Raw genomic sequence first — 25,951 nt, 5'->3', positions numbered from 1 at the left:
TTCTTCAACAAAGCATTACAAACATTTATTCTAAATGTTACATTCATCACTTTGGAGGAGGAGACGTGCTTCTCCGCTCTGCAGAGGACGGGAAACCCAGGATGTGACCTGTGAACGTCTCCATAGATATCACCTCTGGGATCGCACACTGCAGTGAATATTCCCCACCTAGACACACAAACACAAACACAACCACATGCACAACATAACATTATGTTTTTCAGCTGTGACGTGCAATTACTAGATTTGTGTACATCATATATTCACATTAGTCCCCTTTACCTCCTCCTTCTTTTTCTTCCTCCTCCTCGTCATCTTCATTGAGTCCCAAAAGTGTGGTGAAACACTCTGCCACCTCTTCCTCAGTCATGTGTTCTCCTGTCAAAATTAATATAAAAATTAGGAGGATATTTCTTCAACTGCGACAGAGGATCAATGTTGATGACATAATCAAATGGCCACTGAGTCACTGTGAGGCTAAAGAAGTCCACTGTCCATGCAAAGCTCTGCATTTTTTAAGAGTTATTTGGCAAAAATAAACAAGCAAGCAAACAAAATAATAAAGAAGTCCCGGCTCCTGCTGCCTCTCTTACGTGGGTAAAAAAAAAAAAAAAAAGGTTTGCAAACTGTGGTGCATGTAACCTGCATCTAAAACCTCAGTGTGCCTTCAGTTACCCAATGCAAACACCAAATATACTAAACAAGTAACTAACTAACACAAATGGTTCCAGAAATCTTGTCAAAACAAATGAAACTTCCAGGATAATCAAACAATTCAACTTATTATTGTCTGTGTAGGATTCGTCATCAAGGTCATCATGGTTAATCAAAACTTGATCCAAAGTTAACTGGACCTAGCTGAAGATCTTGAAAACATTTCACTTCTCATCTGAAAGGAACTGAAGAAACCTTTCGGAGGAGGAGAGGTGAAACGTCTTCAGAATCTTCAGAATCAGAATCAGCTTTATTGGCCAGGTATGCTCACACACACACCCACACACACCCACACACACCCACACACACACAAATACACACAATGAATTTGACCTTGGTGAAGCTGTGCTCTCTATGTACAAAAAGTATAACATTAAAAATAAGCACAGACTCATATGTGCACGATTAAATAAGACAATAGTGCAAAAATCCAGAGATGAACATGATAATAAAAATGTAGTTATGTAACAGATGGTTAATATACATGTGGTAGAGTTCTACAGTATTTACATTAAAGGCTTTATATGTGATTTTTTGATCCAGCAGATGTCGCCCTTGAGCACCAGCATGAAACCAAAACAACTCGCGCTGCGTTGTTGTGTTAGCATGCTAATGCTAGCGATCTTTATTATGCTCGTATCTTCACACTGCATGTAAATTTACCTGAAATGAGCGTGATCTAGAAACACAGTTAAGCAGTGAGTACAGTATGTTATTCTTCTTTTCTCTAGTCCCTCAATTAAACAACTTTTATACACGAGGGGAGGAGTCAGCCGGCCGTCCGGGCGATGTAAACAAACTGAAGATAGGACTCTGAAAACTCTGAAAACATCACAGACAGTGGGACTCGGGTGTTACACCCATTGTAGACAGTCATGACTCACAGAGTTATTTTCAGAGGATATACTTGATTTATATTACATTTAAGTGTGAAAAATCACATATAAAGACTTTAAGCAGTGTGCATAGATTACAGTATTTACATGATTAAGTTATTGAACATAAAAATGAGTTATAAATAGTCTAAATCATCTTAAATGTCTTCAACTAAGTCAAGTTAATTTTGGATCAAGCTTGGATCTACTTATTATGACTGAACTAAATACACAAAACACCAACAACAAATAAAAAGGCTCCAACAGTTATATAACTAAAACAAACAGACGGATCATTTCCTGTGTGGATAACCTGCAGCGTACCTCGAGCCTGCAGGACTTCGAGCAGCTCATGCCTCTGCAGAGTGGGTTGTCTTTTATGATCGCCATCGCCAAGGACGTGAAAAGCTTGAATTAGCTCATCGATACTGATGCCAAAGGCGGGGCGGTGGTTGACATACAGCTTGATGAACTCCTCCAGGTCGATGTCAGTCACATATTTGGCTGTTTCTTCATACTTGCTGAACTTGACCTCATTTTGCATATCTTCTATCTGGTAAAAAAAAAAAATCATGCAGAAAAGCAATTTGTAAGTGAAATATAAATACTATTAAAAAAGATGATATTGTCTGTCGCTTCATTCACACATCTTGTACCTCCTGCTCAGTAGGGAAACAGCCCAAAGCTCTCATGAGAGACGGCACCTCTGACAGCAGGATTTTTTTTGACACCTTTCGTTTCTCCATCGAGTCGATGCTTTGGTGTCGGATTTGGCAGAAGAAGAAAAACTCCTCCATCTCCTACGGAAATAAATGTTCAGAAAGCTGAGAATCTTTTTGTTAAAATAAATAATATGGGAAATTATTTCAGATTAACTCCAAGAAACTTCTGACATCTTTTGTGGACCTCTATATCAGGGGTTCTCAAACTTTTTTGGACCACGGACCCCTTTCAGGTGAGAAATTTTTCCAAGGACCCCCTCATTATCATAACGTTGATAAGCCTATCTTAATACTATGTAATAATGTATTATGTATTACTCTGCAACGATAGAATTAGGCTACATTTATACTTTCCAAGTAATTCATTTTATAAACTTTGAGAAAATGTTGGCTCCGAGGTGTTTGTTGTTTTGAGTTTGTCACTATGAAGTGACGGACATGTCACGATCATATCAGGATTGATCTAATTGCACAAAACTGCTCAAAAGGTGAGCGGGAGTATTGACAAAATAGCTGATTTTATTGGTGCAAGAGTTTCCAGTTTGTAGATATGCTTTTTCAATGATATAGCACACTTCTACAATTGTTTGTAAATTATTCCGCGGACCCCCAAGTTCTGGTTCGCGGACCCCTGAGGGTCCTGGGACCCCACTTTGAGAATCACTGCTCTATATGATAAGAGAGCTCCTTTCCCTCACGTCATTCCCCACTCACTCGCTCTCCCCACTGTCCTGTCTTTCAATAAAACACCCAAATCAGCCTTAAAAATCTTTGTCAATCATCATGCATCATGTAAAATAACATAAAATACAGATTATAAACCCTAACGGTGCTATGGATGCTTCTCATTTAGAGTTAATGGAATCATCTGCGTCATCGGATCAAGTCAACCTTTTTCTCACCCTGAAGAACTTGCCGTCTCTGCCTCCCTCTAAAAGACTGTAAAAGGGCTCCAGGTCTTTTCCTCCCAAAGCAGCTGCTGCCTCCAGAGCACTGAATATAAACCAAAACAAATGATTATCACCAGTGTATGCTTCTCTTTGGCTTTAATGTGGGTGACATCAAACCTTACTTCAGGTTTATCTCCCATGCCAGAACGGTGCAGTCGGATCCTCCTGCGGTGAAGATGAATCTGCCGTCGTACGAGCAGGTAAAAGTAGACGCCCCTGTCGGGTGGCAGATCAGAGCGTTGGACTTGTAGGGGTTCCCGTCCAGAGGCAAAATCTGAAGACCCACCTGGAAGAGGAAACACAGTCCTAAGGGTGATTATAGTTGTTGGAGGTGGGGCGCTGGGCCATGTGTGGAGGCTGTAGTCCTCCAAGCGGGAGGCCCAGGTTCAAATCCAACCTGTAGCTCCTTTTCCGCATGTCATTCCCCACATATTGTTCCCCACTCTCTCACTCCCTGATTTCCAGCTCTGCTGTCCTATCTCTCCAATAAAGGCACAAAAAGCCCCAAAAATAAATCTTTTAAAAAAATAGTTGTTGGAGGAATATGTGTTGTTTATTTGTTTTTATTTTATGGCTGCATTGAGACACAAGGTAACTAGTTGTTTTTTATTAATGCATGAAATTCCAACATGGAACACCAGGGGAAGCCTTGGCTTGGTGTGCATAAAGCTCCAGGTGTAAGAAGGAGCAGTCAGAGTATCAGAGTGGTATGAGATTATCAGATTTATGTTTTAGTTTGTTTTAGATAATGGAACACTGTTTGTGTGGATTATTGGACTCATAAGCTTATGAATATTAAATAAATGGATCGACATATGCAAACTGATGAACACACTTTGGACAACAGTTTTTGCTTCAATCAGAACACAAAACTAGTTCCTAATTCTTCCCTCAGAGCCCTTTTTAGATTAAAGTTGTAATTAGTCACTACAATAATCAATGATTATGTCTTCTTCTCAACACTGGGCTCAAACATGACTGCATCTCAATGTGATTATATTAATATTAAAATAAAAAAAGGTGATAAAATATTGGGATAGCTATACCCAGATTGATAACTTCTTTACTTCCATAGTTTTAGATCTTCTACTTTTCTCATTCCCAATTTGCCTTCTTTTAACTCTGACAACGAACAAAAGAGAATTTAAAAAGTGAAAAACTAAGAGAAATTACAGCATGTTGAACATGTGACAAAAAACAAACATCCTCACATGTGTTTGTTTAAGTGACAAAACCAAACCTAACCCATAAATATATAATCACAAAACTTTTATCAGCACACTCAAAAACAAAAAACTCTTTCGACCAGGTTTGGCTTTTGTCAGCTCTTCTCAAAGAAAATATTTGCAGCCCAAATGTTTATCATACAGGATAGATTATTCAATAAATATCCTCAAACACAATGAAGCAGGTCTGAAAATAAAAAGATGCGGAGGAATCCCAGCACTGACCTTGTCCTCTGTGATGAACGCCAGGTAATATGAGTTGGTCTGCGCTTCTTTGGACACGGGGAGGACGACTACTTTCCTGATGGGAGAGCCATATGTTGGGCCAAGAAGTGTCTTCCTGTTTTAAGAAAAGTAATCATTTACCAATTTTCTATGACAATATTAAAATCAGAATCTTTGATCACGTCAGAGTGTTTCACACGCCTGCACATCTTGGTGGTGCTGTTTAAAAGCTTCATCTTGTACTGGTCCGAGGCGACCAGGAGGAATTGCTCGGCGCTCAGGGGAGGATACCAAGTCATGCACATCGGCACGGCACTTTGCTCGATGCGCTCCGAGCTTAAGATGAGAAGGTTATCGATGTCGCTGTTTTCCAGATCATACTCCACCTGAGGTTCAAACCCGCACATGCACAAAGAGGTATGAATGCATTTAAAAAAACAAAAAAGAAAAACCAGCCACAGACCCTCAACATTGTCAAAGCACACTAACCAGTCGGCGGTCCATTCCCAGAGAGAGTAGTCTGGGTAGGGGGCTGTCCAGGTGGACACCAAAAAGAAGGTCTGTGATGGGCTTGTAGTGAGACTGGTATCTGCCCAAATGCATCCAACAAGGCAGACTACTTTTATCAGTCTGTAACCGGAACACCGTCACTGCTTTTCCAGCATCCTAACACAGAAAAGGGAAAAGGGAAGTCAAACTTGATTGCTCTGCATTATAATGACCACACACACACTGTTTCTTAACCATATTGAGCAGTTTATGAGGAAGCCCTGGATTGTATTTACTCAGTTTTCCTGTATTTTCAGGTTGTTTTCTCAAGATCTCGCCTTATTTATCATTTATCATGTATTCCCAGAGTTGCAAAAGCATAAAATAGACATAGAAATAGGCTTAAAGGCTTTATATGCGATTTTTTGATCCAGCAGATGTCGCCCTTGAGCACCAGCATGAAACCAAAACAACTCGCGCTGCATTGTTGTGTTAGCATGCTAATGCTAGCTCGTATCTTCACACTGCATGTAAATTTACCTGAAATGAGCGTGATCTAGAAACACAGTTAAGCAGTGAGTACAGTATGTTATTCTTCTTTTCTCTAGTCCCTCAATTAAACAACTTTTATACACGAGGGGAGGAGTCAGCCGGCCGTCCAGGCGATGTAAACAAAGTGAAGATAGGACTCTGAAAACTCTGAAAACATCACAGACAGTGGGACTCGGGTGTCACACCCATTGTAGACAGTCATGACTCACAGAGTTATTTTCAGAGGAGATACTTGATTTATATTATATTTAAGTGTGAAAAATCTCATATAAAGACTTTAACTAACCTGATCAGTGTGTTAATGGCAGCTTGGCATGTCGTCGTCCGCCCTAAAATTGCGACCTGCCTATTGTTTTGTTTTCTAGATCGCCAGAACATTATCCCGTTATCACGAGTAAACATGCTTTGTTGTACCGACATAACAAGAAAAATAAGTACAGATCTCAAGAAAACAACCAGAAATTACTTCTTCTTTTTTTTTACCACAGGACGAGAGAGTGAATAAAATGTACTTAATGTCTGCTTAGGGTTTCCATAAGTTTTGTCAGGACTTGCTCACCGCTGTAGCGAAATACTTGGAGTCAGTGGAGAAAGTGATGTGATGGATGCCAGCTTTACTGAAGTGGAAACACTCCTCTGGATCACTTTGTAAAGTTTTGGGATTCAGTATGTGAACAGCCCCACTGCCAAAGCCAACGGCCAGGTATGACCCTGTTCAAAAGAAAAGGCAGCTCTATTCAGCAGAATGATGACATATTGCAAACTCAAGCATCAGCTGGGGAAACTGCTTTTGTGCAAGAACATGTGTTTGTAAAGCTTACCTTGAGGATCAAAAGAGAGACACTGTATTAGCCTCTCGGTCTCAAAGACTCGGCTGCAGACGATCACTTTGCTGTCATAATCCCACACTTTCAAAACACCCCTGTGATTCCCCATGGCCACAGTGGGCTGTTTGGGGTGACAGGCCACGGCATGCACAGGCTCACTGTCCTCATCTAGGAGGAGTTGAGGGCTGCGTTTTTGTGCGTTAACATGCACTACTTTGGAACTGCATGTAGACACAACAAAGTTCCTGCAGAGGAAGAAGACAGCTCAGCTAAATGCACACAACACACATCAGACTTCTGTGTGTGTGTGGGGGAGGGGGGGTTCTACCTGAAGATAAAGGGTGTTGGCGTCAGAGTGTAGTGCTGCAAGTATCCCTCTGTACATTCTTTGGAAAAGGTAATGGAAACAATGGCATCCAGGTGTAGGCCAGTGTACATATTGAGCATGATGAATTGTTCGTTATAAAACGTGATATGGCCTCCAGAATCACCTGTGACGAAACAGCTGTGGTGTAAAAAAAAAACACACATGAATAATAGACATTAAGGGTTTAAAAAAACAAACATTAATGATGAATATTTCTGTGTCTGGCTACCTGTCGGTCACAGTGAACGCGGTGATCTTTTTGGTATGTTTATGAGGCTCAATGACCCAGAATCTCCTGTCAAGGACGTCTTGGTCTGCAGCAAAGTCATTCATCACATTCCACACCACAAAACTGCCCCCTGCAGTCGCCGTGACAACCTGAGGCTCTCTCCAGTGAAACACAGAGTGCCCAAACGTGCCAACAGCTGCGGACGGTTCAGGGGAAGGCTGAGCAATCATATCAGCATCGTATTCACTACCTGCTGCATTAGTCATCTGCAGAAATGGACAGTTAAATGACTGTATTCATCAATATATTCATTCCCGTAAAAGACAAAAAGCATCTCGTCAAAAATGTTTAGAATGATCTTTACCTGGTTCAGCATCAGGGCATAGTGTTGCAGAATTCCCCGGGCCTGAAAAAAAGGACCAGCTGATTATTGCAGTAAACAAACATTTTGTATTTATTTTTGCTGTAACATAAATAAAAAGTGGAATAATAGGACTTACAGTGCTGTAAAATAACACCTGGCTTTCACTTCTGCTGAGCAGCTGACTGCTGTCATTTGGATTAAAAATGATGTAATCCTGAAAAACGATCCAGCATACAAACATTTGAACCCCTGAATACCACAGCCAGAAACTGATGTTTGACATTTCATTATTAAAAAAATGAAAGTAACTTACATGGAAACCATCGTCAGGATTCAGTTCAGTGAACCACAAAGGCTTTTCTGTTTCATGAGTCCAATCCCAAATACACACGAGCTGAGAAAAGATTTTCAAACGTTGAAAGATTACTTGTAGATTGAAATGAACTCCAGAAAGACATTTACTGTTTTAAACATTCACAGCCAGTAAGGCACATTAATCATCTAAGCTGTTTTTGTGTCTGTCTATTTGTTGTTGTAAGGTTTTATCTAGACAGAGAGCAGTTCTTTGGACATTTCATTAAAAACAACACACTTGAAGATGTGATAAAATCATGACATAGCATCCAAAAATCCTCAATATAAATATAAATATAAATATTTTGACATATCCTGTGACAAGGCATACTTATTAAAAAACTTAAAGCCCCAGATATTTTATTTACTGGTTAACAGAAATCAATACAAACTGAAAGTTCCTCACAGGAGCTTTGTAAAACAAAGGGGGGGGGGGGGGGGGGGGGGGGGGGGGGGGGGGTGTCACACCGTGTGTTCTGGGCCACCCTCAGACCTCATTTAGGAAAACAGATACCACTACTTCTAAATTTGACAGAACTGTGTCTGTAAGAGCCAAATAATGGGTTATTTGCAATGATCTGTTTGAGTATGTGATGGATGTCGATGTACTGCCTTGGTTTATGTATAAAACACAGGAACATCATTGTCTAGGTCAGGTGTGAACCCAGAAGGACAAAATTTATTTTTGACCAATCCACTGCCAACGCTTATTGTCATCTCATGTTTGGAACATGCTTCTTTTACTCTGGACTTTTATGTGTGTCAGTGAACAGAAGAATAAAGGAACTGTATTAAATGCTATCAGGTCTGGCTGCTGATCAGTAGTTGATTGCAAACTGCTCTGAAGCGTGTCAGCCATGTCACTCCTGGGTAAGACCCCTCAGAAGTGCAGTACTAGACTGTTCTCCTTTGACTGTTTCATATAAACCATTATCAGAGATCAGAAGGAGCTTCTTTAGCAAACCAACAGATCAAAAATCTGTCTCTCTTCTACCTAGACCGGTAATGCACAATGGTGTATTTATTCCTGTTAACTCAAATCATGTTGCCATACTCACTTGAACTTCCTCAGCTCCGAGGGTTACCAGATGTTTGGTGTCACTTGAAAATGCCATCGCGATGACACCCTTCTTAGGGTGGCAATCAAACATTGTATGCACAGGAATGCTGGAATATTTATCAGACGTGTTAAATTAATTAAAAGCAAACAAAGCGATACAGACTATGCTTTGGTGCACGTAAAATCAAGAGCTACCCTGAGTAGGAGTCCCATATCATCACTGTGCTTTTCAGGCCAATGTCAGCTGTAGCAATCCAGCGTCCGTCCTCGCTCACACACATACACGAGATGGGGTGGCAGTGACCCTGAGTACATACAGTGTCCAATTAAAAAATGCAACATTTGCAACCTATTTGTCACTTCAATAAAAAAATGTGATCATTAGCGTCGTCACAATAACAGAATTTCAAACTTTGATGCAATACGAGTAAAAATCAAATCTTTATATGGGTACCACAACAAACAATAAAAGTCCTAAGCGCCCAAAATTCAGTAATTTCTGTTTTTTATTACCAAAAATTGCAAGCAAATATTTGCACATTGTCTACATTGCACAAATGCATTGGCAACATTTTAGTTTGAAGGTGTTGACAATGTATTTGTGCAGTTTAGATGTGTTTTCAGACCAAACAGTTCTGGGGACTTTTTTAAGAGGAACTATCCATGAGGTAGTTCCCTGAGAACTACGCATAATGGGAACTTTTTTCTGTCTACATTCGCATCGCTATGCTACCTACTCTGAAGCAGGAGCTAAAAAGGTTCCTATTAACATCGTTTTAAGAACTAAAATAGTTCATAGTTCCTGCGGTGTGGAATGAATAAAGAAGGAGGAGGGTTCCAACGGTTCCTAGAACTATGAAAAAGTTCCTGCGATGGGAAAACGCCTAATGTCTTATCTGCTGTCACCTCCTCTGTTCTCTTTCCATTTGGAGAAGACATAATAACTTTTGCATCTTCATAAGGTGCCAAAAGCACCTGAGAAACATCAGTACTTGCAAGCCTATGTATTTGAATAAAGCTCAATGAATTATTCTGAAGGACGCCTCATCTCCTTCTTGTAACATTTTCCCCCATGAGTCAAATTTGACAGAACACATTTGTACCTGAAGTATGTGCTGGGAGTTTGAGGTGTGATTGTAAATGACCCCGGCATGAGCTCCAGCATAGAGGACCACCAGCTCATCGTGGTCTTGCAGACTGAAGGCAGGAAGTTCTGGATTCCTCCCAAATACCCAATCTAGTGACTAAATGGAGAGAAAATATGCAGTATTCAGGGACATGATTGGCAAAGGACAAGAAAAGCAGGAAAATATACAGAGCACAGAGTAGGGAGTGACACATAACACATAGATGTGTTACCTACAGTTTATGTTTCAGTGTTACAACACCAATAACCTGAGCTACATCTGAGTGGTAAATGTCAGTAAATAGCTGTTTTCATTAAGTTAGATCCTCTTTTTTCTGCTTATTACTTGTGTTGATTCTTTTGCACAAATTTAGCCTCTGTTTGTTTCTGCATCATATGTGTTAATTACTCTTTTGTCTTCTTTGTGTCTTTTTGTGAGGATGTGACTCGCTTTCTTTTTGGATGTAGTACCAATCATCTGTAAACATCTGTTTTTGCAGAGGTTTTTGGGTGCACCCCTTTGGTCAGAGTATGAACTCTTGAATTCAGGGCGCAGGTACAGAACACCCAGGATGAGGACTAAAAGAGGCATTACATCCTTTGTACCGCGCAGTATTCAGCTGCTTAATAAGAGCTGATTATACAGGACGAACTCGGCACTCTGCACTTTATTTAACTTGCTGAAATCCCTCATTGAATCATGTGTTGCTTTCGTGTGTTTTTATGTGTTCTTACGTGCTGTCCTGTAAATGTTTGTTTGTATTGTGTTTTTTATGCTCTCTGTGCAAGGCCAATTCCCCTAGGGGCAATAAAGGTTTCATTCATTTTAAACAGGTGCTTATATAGGTATATAAGTTATTACTATTTTAGTTTATTTAAGATGAATTAAGTGTGAAAATTAACCAGTGACCTAAGGAAGAGTGTTTGGTTTGAGATCTTTTTTTTGTAACACATGTAAAATAATAGTTATAATAATAGCTGCTCGTTAAGCTAAAACCTACACAATTAGTAAAAACAAAGGTCTACTAACCAGTGCATGTGTCCTCGTTTGAGTTGTTTTCTTTGAGAAAAGTGTTTCTCTGGTTGCAGAGTAAACCTGAGACTTCCGGGTCCTCTGAACTAGCTCAGCTTCTGGTTCTCCCAACCCGGTATCAACCCCGAACTCTTCTTTAACTTCAGCTTCAGCCATGATGTCAAACTACACTTCTTCTTCTTTAGGACGTTTAATCTACTTTTAACAACTTTTTGTTCTCCTTGTTTTGTCGTCGTGTCTCTTGTCATTAAATGATAGTTAACGTTAGGATAAGATAGCCATTGAAAATAAATACTGCTCCTCCGATGCGTTTCGTTGCCTAGTAACCAAAAAACAGATGTTCCGGGCATTTATTTCAAAATAAAAGTACAAGACATAACTAATTATACATTATTAATTAATTTAATTTAATGTATCTTTGCATATGTGTATTAATTTATTCATATAAAATAGATTGTTAAATGTTTTGTAGCCTATGTTATATTATTGTTGCTTGTTTTGATAGCTTTGATTTGGCAACAACGCTTGCTTACTATTCATGCCAATAAAGAATCTTGAGCAACTGGCCACTATTAGTTATTTGAAAGAGGAGATTTTTCTGTTTTTCTAAACCAATGAACCCATGAAAAACCTTAAACATCATTAGCCTGCGTAAATATGACCTGCAAACAGTGGTTGACTCTAAAGTGTCTGTAGATCAACTTCAAGGATGGATGCAAAATACGGCAGCATAGAAATTGTGTCTGACATATTTTGCTTTGTCCTGCGAGGTCCATGCAATTCTCACCAGGTATGAGCTTCTTGGCATTACGCCACAGCCTCGTGATCACGATGTACCTCCACTTCCCTGACATCAGCTGCTGCTCTTTACCTGGAAGTGCTACACCTGTCCTCCTACACCTGTTGCTGCAGTACCTTTTTTTTTTTTTAATTGTCTTTATTGACAAATTTAACATATACAAAAAATGTTTATACAAACTCTTAAAGAGGATGAACATACAACAGCAAAATACACAGGAACAAGTTAATTCAAACATAAATCAAGACTAGGGGGGATTATATATATAAAAAAATTTTTTTTAAAAACTTTTCCAAAAGTAAACATCAGGCAAGTGAAAGCAGACAACAATCTGGAGCAAGGACAAACAAAAATTCAACAAGGGCCAGAAATCAAAACAACAAGAATTTCGATAAGTCAGCACTAATCTTTCTAGCAATCCTGCTAGATTTCATTTTTTTCAGAGATAAGAAAAAATATTTGAAATCATTTATAAACCAGTCAAAGGAGGGTTTGCTGTTTCTCCACTTACGACAGTGAATATGATATTTACTCATGAGTAAAATAACATTTACCATTTCAGTAATTGAAGGGTTTAAATTATCCATAAAATAGAGAATACTAGAAGTATAGTTGCTGCAGTACCTGTGCTGCAGGGACCGCAGAGTCATTTTGTAATATCTCGATTGTAAAATAATTTGACTTTGAACGCAAACTTCCTCGTTACTCCTGTTTTTTGAATATCGAACTCATTTTGACGCAGAAAAATATTTTTTAATATGGCGGTGACGTCACTTCTAGAAGGAGAGGGGGTGGAGTCAGAGCCATTGACAGAGACATGATTGGGCCAGCCAACTGTCATTATAAAAATATAACCAATGGGCGACTGTCCCTGCACTGTGGGCCGGTCATTGACTAACTTTATTTTATTTTCTACAAATAATAAAGTGTATCGGCAACAAAGTTCGTCCGCCCACCAGGGGGAATTCACATATTATTTTATTTTTTATTAAATGCTATTTGAAGCAGTAACCCGATAAAACTCACAGAGAGGGTTGTGCTTTTTGAAAACAACAACAACGCTTCCACTTTTCTTTTCTGTTTCCACGACGCTTTTCCGGTTTCACGGGTTTTGATTGAAGCAGCTGATTTGTGGCCTGCTTTGGTCGGATCAAGTTTTTGTTTTTTTAATTCAGTAAAAAAAACTTTCCCACTTTTCGTTCAAAACGTGAAACCCATCGACGGAGGGAGAAGTGGTGTTTCATCGTCGATGTTTCTAAGTTACGACAGGATTTAAACTGTTAAAGAGAAAGGGGCGGGGCCGGCATCGTTTGGGGAAAGTACCCGGATGCGTTGCTCTCATGAATAAGGAGGAAGCGCTCGACGGTCAATTAACGTACTGCTGACAGGTGAGGAGCACTTTAATCATTAAAACAACTTCATGAGTGTAGTTTCCAAACTGCGACACAATCTGAATTCGTTCGTCGGTGTAATTTACGTGTAAACAGTTTGACTCTTGAGTTTTACCCACACGATGTAAGCTAACATTAGCCGCCGGTTCTCTGATCCCCTCAGCTGACTGTCAGCCAACCAGCTAACAGCTAACAGCGTTAGCCAACACTTTAATCAACTTTCAGAAACTCTAATTGTTCTCTCAATATGGGAATATGATCCAAAGTTCAACAGTGTAAAGTGTAATTCAGCTTCTGTTAGGCTTCTGGGCTGCTTTAGATGTTGTGAAAATGTTTCCAAACAGCTTAAACCAGTCTTAAAAGAGAGTTTAAAGGATGTAAATACTCTACAGGAGAAAGAACTTCTGCAGGATAAAGAGGGTAAAAGACTCTTAATTTGTTTTTCTTTATGAGGGGGTATGTAGCTCAAACATTTATCCATGACAATTATGAGTGGAAACTTACTTTTGAAGCTACTGGCAGAAAAACGACTTGATAAATTTAACTTTTATTCCTCTTGTGTTATTATTATACATACAAATATTCTGTTTTATGTTAAAGTACTTGTATTTTTCATATGACCTTTGACGAGTGTTCATCGCTGCATCTACATAAACCTTTAAACAGCTGGACAGGAGAGACAAACTGGATTAACTTGGGCGTTACAATGGGCCTGTAGAGTATGTTAGACTTTGTGGTTGACATGAAATCTTTTTCTTACAGAAGTATTCAAGATCCTACAATGTGGACTGATAAGCAAAGAGGAATCAGAGTTTCTCAGCAGGAGCTGCTCTGCAAGAACGCCTGTGGTTATTATGGAAACCCTGCGTGGCAAGGTTTCTGCTCCAAGTGCTGGAGAGAGCGGGCACGTCCAGCTGCTGACCAGAGACAGGACACGAGGTAAAACCGTCGATTATCAGTTTCACTCAGACGTAAGAAAGCTTCTACTTTATTATACTTCAGTCAGCTTCTACAAGATTAAAGGCAAAATAACAAGATGGTTGTGTTTACTGTCTTCTAAAACGATCGAGCTCAGGTTAACTGAAGTGTTATTAGTTCAAATTGTGTTTATTTTTGATGCCAAATGTTTTTATTTCTTGCAGGTCGACCAATGATGGAACTCCGCTCACCTTCTCCAAATTCGAGGAGAAGAAAAGTACTGAGAAAGGTCGTCGCATCAACACGATGAGGAGACTCTTCTGGGGCAACCCATCGCCTCCCAAACGTCAAGGTAGACGAGTTCAGTTGATCTCGACTCCATCCAGTCAAAAGAATTATCTGCTATAATGCTAGCTATGTTATCTGAAGGTAAAATAAAACTAAATACAATAGAAAAAATAAATTAATGGCTTGAATATAAACACTCCAAACTGCTGAGTCAGGTAGCAGAACAGAAGGTTGTTTTTGTTGTTAGGTTGTGACGTCCCCATTGTCTTGAGGGAACTGTCAGGCAGAACAAACATGATTTGACAACAAGCAGATTCAGATTTTTCTAAATTTTGAATGTGCTTTGTTAATGTGCATTACTTACCAACGCTGTTTAATAAGATTTCCCCCCAGTTACTTAACATCCGAGCAACCTGAGGACATAATATCTAGTTATGAAATAAGATAAAAATCCAGTAAATACCAGGTAATTTCCTTTATTGTCCATCACACAGAAAGGCTCCCTTGGGCCTGTGTGTGTAGAGAAGTGCCCTTATAATGGTGAAAGTGATATTATAATAAATCTAACAACCAGTCTGATAAAATGAACTGCTGCCTGTGAAAGAACCAGGGTGTCTCTGGTGATCTTTGGTCCCCTTGTAGTGATTGAGCAAGTTAAAAAATGGAGTCTCTTTGATTATGAATGTTTCAGTTAAAAGAACATGAATGTATTTTCATAGATAACAACCTTTTTTATTTTGTCCCTGCAGAGTCTCCAGAAAGCCATGCAAACGTGTTAAAAGCCTTTCAGAGCCTCGAGCCCCGGGATTTTCCAGGTTTCCTAAAGATACTACGAAGCCCTTCCTCTCAGCGCTTGCAGTCCAGATGTACAGCTTTCCTCAACACAATGGAGGCTTATCATGTACGTATCTGTTTGATGAATTCTCATTACTCTGCTGGGGAGGCGGTGGCTCTGTGGAAAGTGGGGGGGGGGTTGATCTCCAGCTCCTGCAGCCACATGTCTGATGTGTCCTTGGGCAAGACTCTGAAACCCAAGTAGTAAAGAGCAATACAAGCTCAAGTCCAGTGACCATTTACTGAATGATATATCACAGCTGTGTGATCTTTGATTCTTGTCTCTGCAGCATCTCCCGGTTCAGAAGCAGTCAGACCTCGTGCAAGATTTCTACCAGTCTTTTGCTGAATATTTTAGCAGTGAGTATGAACTTTTTTTCAAATTTTATTTTCTTTGGAGCTGCCTTTGCTGATATCATGATGGTATTTAATGACTTTTGAGTTTGTTTTTTTAATTCCAGCTTTCCCTGAGGCTCAGGTCACTCAGATCATGGAGCATGTGGAGAAGCTTATAATGACTCGGCTGCACAAATGGGTTTTCTGCCACGACAGCTGTGACGATGAACAGAAGGACCTCATTCTCCAGAGGAGGATACGGTAATCCTCATATAAAAGAGACACGATTTCTTTTATGTGATCAAAACATCTAATCTAACACCCTGCTTTACACTCTGTGCAGCTCCTTAAGCTGGGTAACTCCACAGATGCTGAGTGTGCCTTTTCCTGATAAACAGACTCCGGTCACGGGCGACCCCTTTCTACCGGCGATAACAGGTGAGGTGATTCACAAGAGGCAGACTGAAGGAAAGAATTCAACATTTTGGGGAAATGTGCTTTTTTTGCTTCCTGGAAGAGAGTTAGATGAGAAGATTTGTATTGTAGTCATATCACCCAGTTCAAGATTCAAGATGTTTATTGTCACTCCATGTGTAGGGACGTCTTTTGTGAGTTTGCTCCATTTAAACAGGTGAATAAATATAAAGGAAATTGAAATGGAGAAAACTGTTTAAATCAAAATAGAAATCTAATAAAGAAACAGAAAAAAATAATATACACCAGAAAATGTACAAATACAGAGGCAGGTATTATACAAAGGGGGCTTTACGCTGTTGCCTCACAGAAGCTTTCACGGTCTGAATCCCCGACGGCTCAGGGGCCTTTTTGTGTGGACTTTAAATGTTCTCCCTGTGCATGTGTTTTTCTGTTTTACATGCAGTTTCTGTGCCTAATTGCTTTGAATTTATAGCTTTAAAGGTAAATGAGGGGTCAAATAATTAATTTGTTATAATAGGGATTTATAGACCCCCATCAGCTGAAACTAGGTCTATTGACTGTCTAGCTGAATTACTCTCTCAGTATACAAACTCTGAAATCATAGTTATGGGTGATCTAAACTTGGATTGGTTGACCAAAAGCTCTGATTACCTGAAGGAAATCTCATCCAGTCTCAATTTAACCCAATTAATTAATGAACCCACCAGGCCCAACTTGAAGAATCCTTCAAGATCGACTTTGATTGATTTATTGTTCTCAAACAGAAGTGAAAAAATTCCTGCAAGTGGTGTCTTTCAGTGGTGCCTTTGAGTGGTGTCTTTGAGTGGTGTCTTTGCCTCGATCATAATTTTGAATAATGGTTCTTAAGGCTGTATGGGTTGTGGAATAGTATCCTGTATGCTTGCCCTTTTCTCTTAGTTATGTTGTGTCTTATACAGAGTACATTCTGTTGTGTGTGGTTTTCATTGGTATGTGCTTCTCTTCGTGTTCATGTTGACATTGTGCTGCAGGCTGTCTTTAGAAGTGGGACATTTGGCCTATGTGCATTTGACTTTTAACCGACGTTGCTTTTGTTATTTCTTCAGAGAGAAAAACAAATCCAGGTATATCTTGTGTATTGCCATTCCATTGAGTCCAAGATAAACATTCCTAATGGGACAAATAAGAGTATCATATCATATTGTGTTGTCATGTCGTATCATATCATAAACCACCTTTCGTCCAATGACAGCGGGGGTTTTCTTCAGTTCCTCTGTGAGCCTGTATAGATAATGCAGGTGTTTTCCCAAATGTTGAATTACTCCTTTAAACTCATCAGACCATGATGAGTTTAAAGGAGTAAAGTGAACATGATGAGTACCATGTTTGTTTTGTCTTATACTGAATCTTCATTATTTTGACTGAGTTGTTCATTTTGTTTTTTTTAACAGCCATAATTGAAATGGACGCCAAAAGAGCGCCGCAGGACAAACTTGCATGTGTGTCCAAATGCAGTCAACATGTCTTTGAAGCGCTCTCCTCCTCGAACAGTGAGCCCGCCAACGCCGACGACTTCCTGTCAGGCCTGATCTATGTGGTGCTGAAGGCCAATCCGCCTCGCCTTCACTCCAACATGCAGTACGTGATTCGCTTTGGACTCCCTCACAGTCTGATGGCCGGAGAGAGCGGCTACTATTTCACAAATTTGGTACGTTTATAGCCCACTTACTCATCCAGCGTTACACACCATGTGGCATGTTGCACCTGCTATGTTTATGAGTTTGAATCCACACTGAATCATACATAAGAATAGTCAGTTTTTAACTTGGGTTGTTTCAGTTTTTGTTTGCACCACAGGGACGTGACTTTCATCTTAACTAGTGGAGCAAAATAACCAAAATATTGTCACAGACACGACATTAGGATAGGATAAGACTTTATTGATCCCCAGAGGGGAAATTCAGGCATTGCAGCAGCACAGACAAGAAAGGTCAAAATACACATTAAACAGAATAGATTAGATAAGATAAATAAAAATAGGGGGTATATACAAGTACAAAATGAATGAGTGATGAAGTAAACTGCAGGGAATTGAGACAGTATGTGCAGAGAGTGGCAAGATAAATTGACACTTCATGTGACCTATCAGTGGAAAGCCTTTTTCTTAATGCAGTGCTTGTTTCAGTTCTGCCTCGTGTGCCCAACTGTCCTTAACAGACTAACGGCTGAAAATAATTTCCATTTACTGCTGTGAATCAACAAACAGCAAAGAAAAAGTTTGCGAAACATAATTATGATTAGGTGATAACTTAAGCCACGCTTATAATCGACAGCTAGTATAAAAAAAAGGAGTGGTGAAATATATAACTATAACATAAAGTGATTTAACTGGACTCTGTATTGGGCGGATGAAATGATCTTGGCTGAAAACAAAAGCAAGAAAACAAAACATAGTCATCATACATTTCTGTGGGATGTAATCAATCGTGGGGGGGGGGGGGGGGGGGGGACACACGCTAACAATGTCTGCTGGTCACTCATGCCTTTTCCCATGTTCCCCCCCCCCCCCCCCCCCATCTTAGTCTTGTGCGGTGGCCTTCATTGAAAAGCTGGACGGACCAGCACTCAACCTTAGTCCAGAAGAGTTCGACGGCTACATGCTGCGTCAGCGTGCTCCTGCCGTCAGGACCAAGAGGCTGCAGATCGCTAACGACACACAACACCTGATACAAGAGCTACAGGGCAGACAGGAGAAGCTGGACCAGGGGATGGATGCTCTCAACATGCAGCTACAGGAGTGGGTCCAAGCAGTTCATTTCCAGCTGGATGAAGCGACGGCCCAGTTTGCTCTCGTGCAGAAGGAGATTACGGCTCAGACTGAGCTCTCACTAGATACTTCATCCTCATCCAGTAACGCATCGAAGCAGGGGGCTAACGAGGAGCCGTCTGTGCTGGTGCTTAAGGATAAACAGGCAGGTCCAAAAGACACAGACTGTTAGCCATATTAATATTAAAAACACCTAACCTGGTACTTGACTCTTTGCAATCATCAGCACTAACGTTTTCAGGCTGCAATACAAATAGCGATGTTTATTCTGATGCCACACTTGCACAAGTTGAAACCACAGAAACATGAAGGAAAACGTCTCACAGAAGGCAGCGTCGCTGAGCACAGAGAAGTTTTTAATGACTGTTTTTAAAACACGAGTTGCACTTGTATCCCGTTCCAAGGTGAAGACCATTTAAAAAAAAAAAAAAAAAACACGTTGAGTTTTAGAAACAGATCATAATTAATATTAAAGCACTCAGGGTACTCAGCACTTACGCCACCTTAGACTTAAGGAGGGCTTATTTGATATTCACTTTTTTTAATAGTGTGTACCGTCGTGCCTGTCTGTAGATTACTGTGAAATTAAAACTGCCAGAGAAATGTTAGATAACAGGTCAGGGGGTGTGTTCATTCAAATGTTCTTTTCAGTTCTGTGTAACGGTTCCCGATAAGCTGCCTTCATTGTCTGTACAGAGATAACAAACCTGGGTGAAAGCTATTTGTCACACATTTTACCGTCTGTGTATGTTTCCAGAAGGTGCCCGCTGCTCACAACTATTGAAGGGATTCTGAAGAAATTAAAGGATTAAAGATTTTATGTAATTATTTTATAAAATATGATATTAAAGTGACATATGATTTACCAATATGACTTGTTGTCTTTTTCTTTTTATGATCAGACACTTTTTTTTTTTATAGAACATGTCGCCAACCTGAGTCGTGTTTAAAACATCGGGTATGAAAACAGTTAAACTTCTTACTAACTTGCTGATTTTCATGTGGTGTATGCAGGGATAAGATATTCTTTGTCCATGCAAAATCTCTGTGTTTTTGATGCTTTATTTGAGACAAAAAGCATGCAAGCATACAGAAAAAGTAAGAAAATCCTAGCTCCTGCTACCTCTCTCGGCTGGCACCCAGGTGCATGCTGGCCCTCTACCTGCCTTCTTACCTATATAACCTCAGGTGCTAGCAGTGATACAAAAATATTAACTATGAAAAACCAAAAAATGAATAAATAGTTAAAGAAAATGTCAAAAATCTGGTCTACGTAAAGAAAACGTATTTAAGTAATTAAACAACACTTAAATAAATAGCACTGCCACCTACAAGTCTATTTTCATTACCACTGCTTATACCAGTCCCGGTCCAGGAAACGGGCAGGTAGTATCACTGCAGACTCCTCACACCCCGGACACAAACTTTTCAAACTCCTCCCCTCCGGACAGCGTTACAGAACACTGTACGCCATAAGAACAGTTTCTTCCCCCAGGCTGTCACTCTGAATCTAAACAGTCACAGAGTGTCAGACCTGTCGCTGTGAAATAACCCTGGAACAAAACTGTCACTGTGAATGAACATATACAATGTTACAATTCTCTTAGCAGAATATACATATATTATTTAATTTAAATTATCATATACGCACACTTTTTAATGTAAATACTGTGAAAACTACCTCATGTTTACTTTAGCATAAATGGATAAAGGAAACAGATAAAGTGGAATAATAACAGGTATGTAAATTAAATTATATTAAATTAAGAGAGTAATGAAGGAACAACCCCCCATTCCCCCCCCCCCCCCCCCCCCCCCCCCGCCCCATTCTATTTACGGTTTTATTTTAATTTTATTAATATATATATATATATATATTTTATTATTAGTATAATTTTTTCTTCTCTAAATCTTAATTTAATTATCTTTTCTCTCTTTGTACCTTTTCTTTGGATTTTTATCTATTTGTATTTTATTTCATGTTGTATTCTTGTATGTTTAAAATATATATATATATATATATATTTATATAAAAATGTGCCAGGATGAACAAAATTTGTGATGAAATCTTGTTGTAATGAAGTAAAACAGCCTGCAATAAAGTATTATTTGCATCTTTGCACTACTCACCACTGCACTATATTCTTATATTATCCTATTTAGCCTTGTACATATTAGTCTTTGCTTATTTGTTTATTTTTGTGTTTATTGTTGATATTTAATATTATACCTTTGTACAAAGAGAGCACATTTTACCAAAGTAAAATTCCTTGTGTGTTTAAGCATACCTGGCCAATAAAGCTGATTCTGATTCTGTATTCTTGCATAAAAAAAATTCTCCTGTTGTTTCTTTTAAATTCGTCCAGTAGGGGGCAGTAACCTCGCGCCCACACTGCTATAAACCAGAAAGACGAAGAAGCCTGACGTCACAGATATTTACGTGACGCCCTGGTGACGCAGGCGCAGGACGTACGCTGTTTTAATTCTTCCTGGAGTTGTGAGCAGCCATGAAGATGACAGAGGAAAACAGCTCTGAAAAGTCTGAAATATCCATGAAGGACGTTACAAACCTCGTCAAAAAGAAAGATGACATCGAAGAGCAAATAAAGGCGTATTACGACGTTTTGGAGGACGTAAGTGTGTCTCACAGTTTAAAACGTAAACACGTCACTGTGGAGCTCCTGCACGTAAACACATTAAATATGAAAACATGTTTGTGCTGTTCACAGCAGGGTGTCGGGGTTGAAGGTCCTCTGGTTGACGAAGAGGGCTTCCCAAGAGCAGATGTTAATTTATACCAGATCAGAGCAGCGAGACACGATATTTCATGTAAGTTAATAAAATGTTTTAATGTTTTCACTGATAACAAGTCACGTTAGACTAATCACAACTTCCTGCACACAGGACCAAGCAGCTAATGTTTCATTAAAGTATGATCACAACTTCCTGCACACAGGACCAAGCAGCTATTCTGCCCTACAAAGGCAAAAGGCAGTAACTTCAGTTTTTTCAACAATGAGTTTTTGTCATTTTTGGAACATTACAGATGTGCTTTATCATGTGGACAAATATCTTGAGTCAATTGTGTTGTTTTTTTGAGAAAATAGTAGGTTGTATTTGCCTTAACTTCCAAAAGCCCTGGAGAAACCAAAGCAGAGTAACTTCACTCATCAGGGTCTTTGTCTTTGTACTGCAGCGTTCAGGAATACTCAAACTGAGTTAAGGTCTTCTGCCTTTGTTTTACTGCGGATCAAAGTGAAGTTACTGTTTTACTGCAGTGGAGTTAATGTGTTATGTCTTTGTTTTGATATCTGTCATCAAGCACTTAATTGTGCCATGATCACTAGAGTTCATGTATATGTTATCATTATTATCATATACTGATTTAATATAGTGATCAGCAACCAAGGGAGCTAACAAATGGAAGTTACTGCCTTTTGCCCAATGTTAGTTGGCATGACCTCTTATTATTGTACAGGCAATGCAACGGCAGAGTACCTTAACTTCCAAATAAGGGTCAAAGGTCATGTTTGAGCTCAAGATTTTTATGTACATTAATAACCTGATTAAAAAGACAAAGAATTGCCACATTTCCAACATTCTGCCTGCAACTCATTTGGCTGGAAAACAAAAAGACTTTAAAGTCATTTTTCTCAGTTCTGCACTCTGGCGAGTTCAGGTCTTTTGCCTTTGTAGGGCAGCAATGTTTCCTTCAAGTATTATCACAACTGAAAGTCAACTGTACAAGTCACCTTAATGTAGTAAAACACATTCATACAATGGGTTCTTAAAAAGGGTCTTGTGATGGTTTTTGTTGTTGTTTTTGTTCCTTGTATTATTTTGTTGTAAGTGAAATCACTTTGTAAACTTGTTTTTAAAGGTGATATAAATAACATTTTTATTATTTTCTTTAATATGGGAGTTGTATTGTTATTGCATAATTTTTTGTGCAAATTCTAAATTACGTAATCATGTAGCGCCCTCTACTGGTTAAAAAAGAGTACTGCAGTTTATATTTGTGCTAAACCGATTTAAAGTCTTTGTGATTGTTCACACTTAAATATAATATAAATGAAGTTTATCCTCTGAAAATAACTCTGAGTCATGACTGTCTACAATGGGTGTAACACCGGAGTCCCACTGTCTGTGATGTTTTCAGAGTCCTATCTTCACTTTGTTTACATCGCCGGGACGGCCGGCTGACTCCTCCCCTCGTGTATAAAAGTTGTTTAATTGAGGGACTAGAGAAAAGAAGAATAACATACTGTACTCACTGCTAAACTGTGTTTCTAGATCACGCTCATTTCAGGTAAATTTACATGCAGTGTGAAGATACGAGCATAATAAAGATCGCTAGCATTAGCATGCTAACACAACAATGCAGCGCAAGTTGTTTTGGTTTCATGCTGGTGCTCAAGGGCGACATCTGCTGGATCAAAAAATCACATATAAAGACTTTAATATGGGAGTTGTAGTGTTACTAATTAACAATGCATATTTTTTTGTGCAAATTAAAAATTATGTAATCATGTAGCGCCCTCTGCCGGTTAAAAAAGAGTACTGCAGTTTATATTTGTGCTAAACCGATTTAAATTGTCCTTACTTGCATAGATTTTTGTGACATATGTAAGCTCAACAGGGGTTGCTTTATTTTTAAATGTTGATGTTTCGGTGAAGAAACTATGATACCAGTAACACAAATCTACACAGACTGAAATGTCCTCACAGGAGCTTTAACTTATTTTTTTAACCTCACTTTTCATAAGTTTGATTTCTAAACACTGAGATTTAAAAATCAACTTTTGCTCGTTTGTCTGTTCGTCAGGCCTGCAGAATGATCACAAGGCCATCATGGTAGAGATCGAAGAAGCTCTGCACAAACTGCACGCTCGAGAGAAAGCAAAGCGGGAGCAGGACGAGGCTGGAGCTCGGGGCGACGCCATGGAGCTTCAGGTCACTCTTCCTCCTCCGTTTGCTCGGGTGGATGCTGTGACCCAAGGCTCCCCTGCCTGTGGAGCTGTGAGTAGACGGCAGCTTTACTCTCCGATCTGGCTGTTGTTTCAGATGTATCTTTTCTAATTCAAGACTTTCCGTGTAGCTTTACTTGTTTCTATAGTAACATTTTGTTGTTTCTTTCCAAAAGGGGCTCAGGGTCGGCGATGAAGTCATCGAGTTTGGGTCGGTGAACACGGGGAACTTCCAGAACCTGCAGAACATCGCATCCGTGGTACAGCACAGTGAAGGGGTAAGATACTGACATCATCTACGATTACTTTTTTTTGTTTTGGTGCAGCAATAAAACAAATGTTCATCATTTGGGACTTTTTTTAAGGGTTTATTTTTGGGCTTTTTATGCTTTAATTTAGAGTTTGGACAGTAGATAGTCACTGATTTCTACTCCTCTGATTTCTGGTTACACACTTAATATCATTTCCTTTTTGTGATCTTGTTTCTGACCTCTGTTTTGCAGAAGCCGTTACGCGTCTCAGTCATCCGGGCTGGCCAGAAAGCTCAGATGAGCCTGACCCCACAGAGATGGTCAGGCAGAGGTCTGCTGGGGTAGGTGACTCAGTAAAGCTTCATTCACACACACCAAACTGCACGTCTTTGGAATCAGACTTCCACAGAAAGGAACATATCGGTGCACTGGCACGATGCTAAATGATCACTGATAATGTCCTGGAAAAAGAGGCCCAGTGTGTTGTATCATAAGAAATATCATGATGGATTAAAGTCGTCTAATTTTTGTTGTTTTCTTTTTCAGATGCAACATTGTTCCAATCCATCGATGAACGCGCTCATCACTCACTTTCCCCGTGAGACCATGGATGGTTTCAAACACACTTTGTACATACTGCTCACACACACACACACACACACACACACACACACACACACACACACACACACACACACACACACACACACACAGCTACTGAATAAAAAATCATTCCTTTACCTCTCATAAGAATCTTTTCTGTTCACACACCTGGTTGTTCACTTGAGGAGTCGATGCCTTCAGGAACATGGATTAACTTAAAGTCTCTGCATTCATTTCATTCACTTGTGTTTGTGCAGTGAGTTATTTTGTTGTTATAGCAACATTTAGGATTATTGGGAGTTAACACAGGATATACACAGTTTGAATGTTCTGCAGTGAGTCAGTGATGATCTTACATTAACACGATGACGGGAGACTTTGGAAAATAATAAAACTCTGATCGAGGCTTTTTTAATTTAATTTGAGGAAAAAATGAAACATGATTCAAGATTAACTTTATTGTCTCACAAAGTGAGAAATTTGTCTTGGGCTCTTCACCCGTGCTGCAGCTGTAAAAAGACAATTGACATGAAGGATGAATAACAATAAGTCAGGGAATCTTGGTAAGATGATGAACCGAGGAAACAATATTAAGGGGACCGGTGGCGGTAGACTTGTGCAGGGGTTCCAACATTTTTCACCCAAAATAACTCTGCTAGCCACTGGGGACCTCCTTGTGTCCCTGGAGGTGTTTAAAACATTTAATGTTTTACACTATTACAACTATCTGAATAGTGTCATTACAACAGCACAAAACACAACATCCCGAACACGTTATATTATGTAACACGTAATATTATTTTAGTAATTTATTCTAAGAAACGCTGAAAGCAGAACACTCGTCATCTCTAGAACTCCTTTTTTAGATTAATTTTCTCAATAAAGGACAAGATCAGTTTGATTTTTCTATGTTTTAGGAGGGAATCTTGCAACCCCCACTTTGGGAACCATTGGCCTAGTGGTCAGTTTGTGCGCCCCCTTTTTAAGGAGGCTATAAAAAAAGATGTGATGGATTTCTTTGGGGTGAACTCCCGTGATTTTCTCTTCAGGTTGTGACCATACATGACGCACACCTCTGGTTTTCTTTAAGTTTAAAACTTTTGTTTCAAAGCTGAACACGATTCAATGAATCCATTTAGAAACATGTTTCCACCTCAACACATCACACTGATTGATAATAAAAAACAGAGCTGAACACTTCAGAGTA

At 39.4% G+C, this 25,951-nt stretch overlaps 3 protein-coding genes across 5 annotated transcripts; 2 read left to right on the top strand and 1 right to left on the bottom strand.

The window, feature by feature from the left end:
• Positions 1 to 10: 10 nt before the first annotated feature.
• On the bottom strand, positions 11 to 11,422 carry cfap251 (cilia and flagella associated protein 251). Its single transcript, XM_061038929.1, has 20 exons — positions 11,111 to 11,422; positions 10,058 to 10,198; positions 9,150 to 9,259; positions 8,953 to 9,061; positions 7,854 to 7,934; positions 7,677 to 7,754; positions 7,541 to 7,582; positions 7,177 to 7,442; positions 6,909 to 7,085; positions 6,575 to 6,825; positions 6,313 to 6,464; positions 5,202 to 5,378; positions 4,910 to 5,098; positions 4,713 to 4,823; positions 3,384 to 3,547; positions 3,214 to 3,304; positions 2,246 to 2,389; positions 1,914 to 2,142; positions 283 to 378; positions 11 to 168 (listed from the first exon to the last, which is right to left on the bottom strand). The coding sequence occupies exons 1-20, from the start codon at positions 11,267 to 11,269 to the stop codon at positions 47 to 49; spliced, it is 2,889 nt and encodes a 962-aa protein (XP_060894912.1). The 5' UTR covers positions 11,270 to 11,422; the 3' UTR covers positions 11 to 46.
• A 1,732-nt stretch (positions 11,423 to 13,154) lies between these two features.
• LOC132974696 (rab5 GDP/GTP exchange factor-like) lies at positions 13,155 to 19,797 on the top strand. Its single transcript, XM_061038928.1, has 9 exons — positions 13,155 to 13,300; positions 14,066 to 14,242; positions 14,446 to 14,573; positions 15,259 to 15,410; positions 15,634 to 15,703; positions 15,805 to 15,940; positions 16,023 to 16,117; positions 17,548 to 17,804; positions 18,679 to 19,797. Exons 2-9 carry the CDS (start codon positions 14,085 to 14,087, stop codon positions 19,093 to 19,095), a joined length of 1,413 nt encoding a protein of 470 aa, XP_060894911.1. The 5' UTR covers positions 13,155 to 13,300; positions 14,066 to 14,084; the 3' UTR covers positions 19,096 to 19,797.
• A 1,584-nt stretch (positions 19,798 to 21,381) lies between these two features.
• Positions 21,382 to 24,881, top strand: psmd9 (proteasome 26S subunit, non-ATPase 9). 3 transcript variants are annotated; one of them, XR_009673140.1, is made up of 7 exons: positions 21,383 to 21,556; positions 21,653 to 21,752; positions 23,749 to 23,942; positions 24,067 to 24,168; positions 24,394 to 24,482; positions 24,688 to 24,777; positions 24,814 to 24,881. XR_009673140.1 is itself a non-coding variant. In XM_061038927.1 (6 exons), exons 1-6 carry the CDS (start codon positions 21,431 to 21,433, stop codon positions 24,713 to 24,715), a joined length of 636 nt encoding a protein of 211 aa, XP_060894910.1. In that variant the 5' UTR covers positions 21,382 to 21,430; the 3' UTR covers positions 24,716 to 24,881. The 3 variants fall into 3 exon arrangements, 2 of the variants coding, with proteins under 2 accessions (XP_060894910.1, XP_060894909.1); XM_061038927.1 differs by having other exon boundaries at positions 21,382 to 21,556; positions 21,656 to 21,752; positions 24,688 to 24,881; XM_061038926.1 differs by having other exon boundaries at positions 21,384 to 21,556; positions 24,688 to 24,881.
• Positions 24,882 to 25,951: the final 1,070 nt, after the last annotated feature.

The sequence above is a fragment of the Labrus mixtus genome, chromosome 5 (genome assembly GCF_963584025.1).
Source record: "Labrus mixtus chromosome 5, fLabMix1.1, whole genome shotgun sequence".
In the NCBI taxonomy this organism is placed as follows: domain Eukaryota; kingdom Metazoa; phylum Chordata; class Actinopteri; order Labriformes; family Labridae; genus Labrus; species Labrus mixtus.
Note: the sequence above shows the minus strand (reverse complement) of the source record. Positions and strands in the feature narration are given on the sequence as shown.

Coding starts and splice junctions, on each gene's coding strand:
- LOC132974696 (XM_061038928.1), top strand. CDS start 14,085: ATGTGGACTGATAAGCAAAGAGGAATCAGAGTTTCTCAGCAGGAGCTG. Junction 15,411..15,633: donor ACACAATGGAGGCTTATCAT/GTACGTATCTGT, acceptor TTGTCTCTGCAG/CATCTCCCGGTTCAGAAGCA. Junction 15,704..15,804: donor TTTTGCTGAATATTTTAGCA/GTGAGTATGAAC, acceptor TTTTAATTCCAG/CTTTCCCTGAGGCTCAGGTC.
- cfap251 (XM_061038929.1), bottom strand. CDS start 11,269: ATGGCTGAAGCTGAAGTTAAAGAAGAGTTCGGGGTTGATACCGGGTTG. Junction 7,755..7,853: donor ATCCTGACGATGGTTTCCAT/GTAAGTTACTTT, acceptor ATCGTTTTTCAG/GATTACATCATTTTTAATCC. Junction 6,826..6,908: donor CCAACACCCTTTATCTTCAG/GTAGAACCCCCC, acceptor CTTCCTCTGCAG/GAACTTTGTTGTGTCTACAT.
- psmd9 (XM_061038926.1), top strand. CDS start 21,431: ATGAAGATGACAGAGGAAAACAGCTCTGAAAAGTCTGAAATATCCATG. Junction 21,557..21,652: donor ATTACGACGTTTTGGAGGAC/GTAAGTGTGTCT, acceptor TGCTGTTCACAG/CAGGGTGTCGGGGTTGAAGG. Junction 21,753..23,748: donor AGCGAGACACGATATTTCAT/GTAAGTTAATAA, acceptor TCTGTTCGTCAG/GCCTGCAGAATGATCACAAG.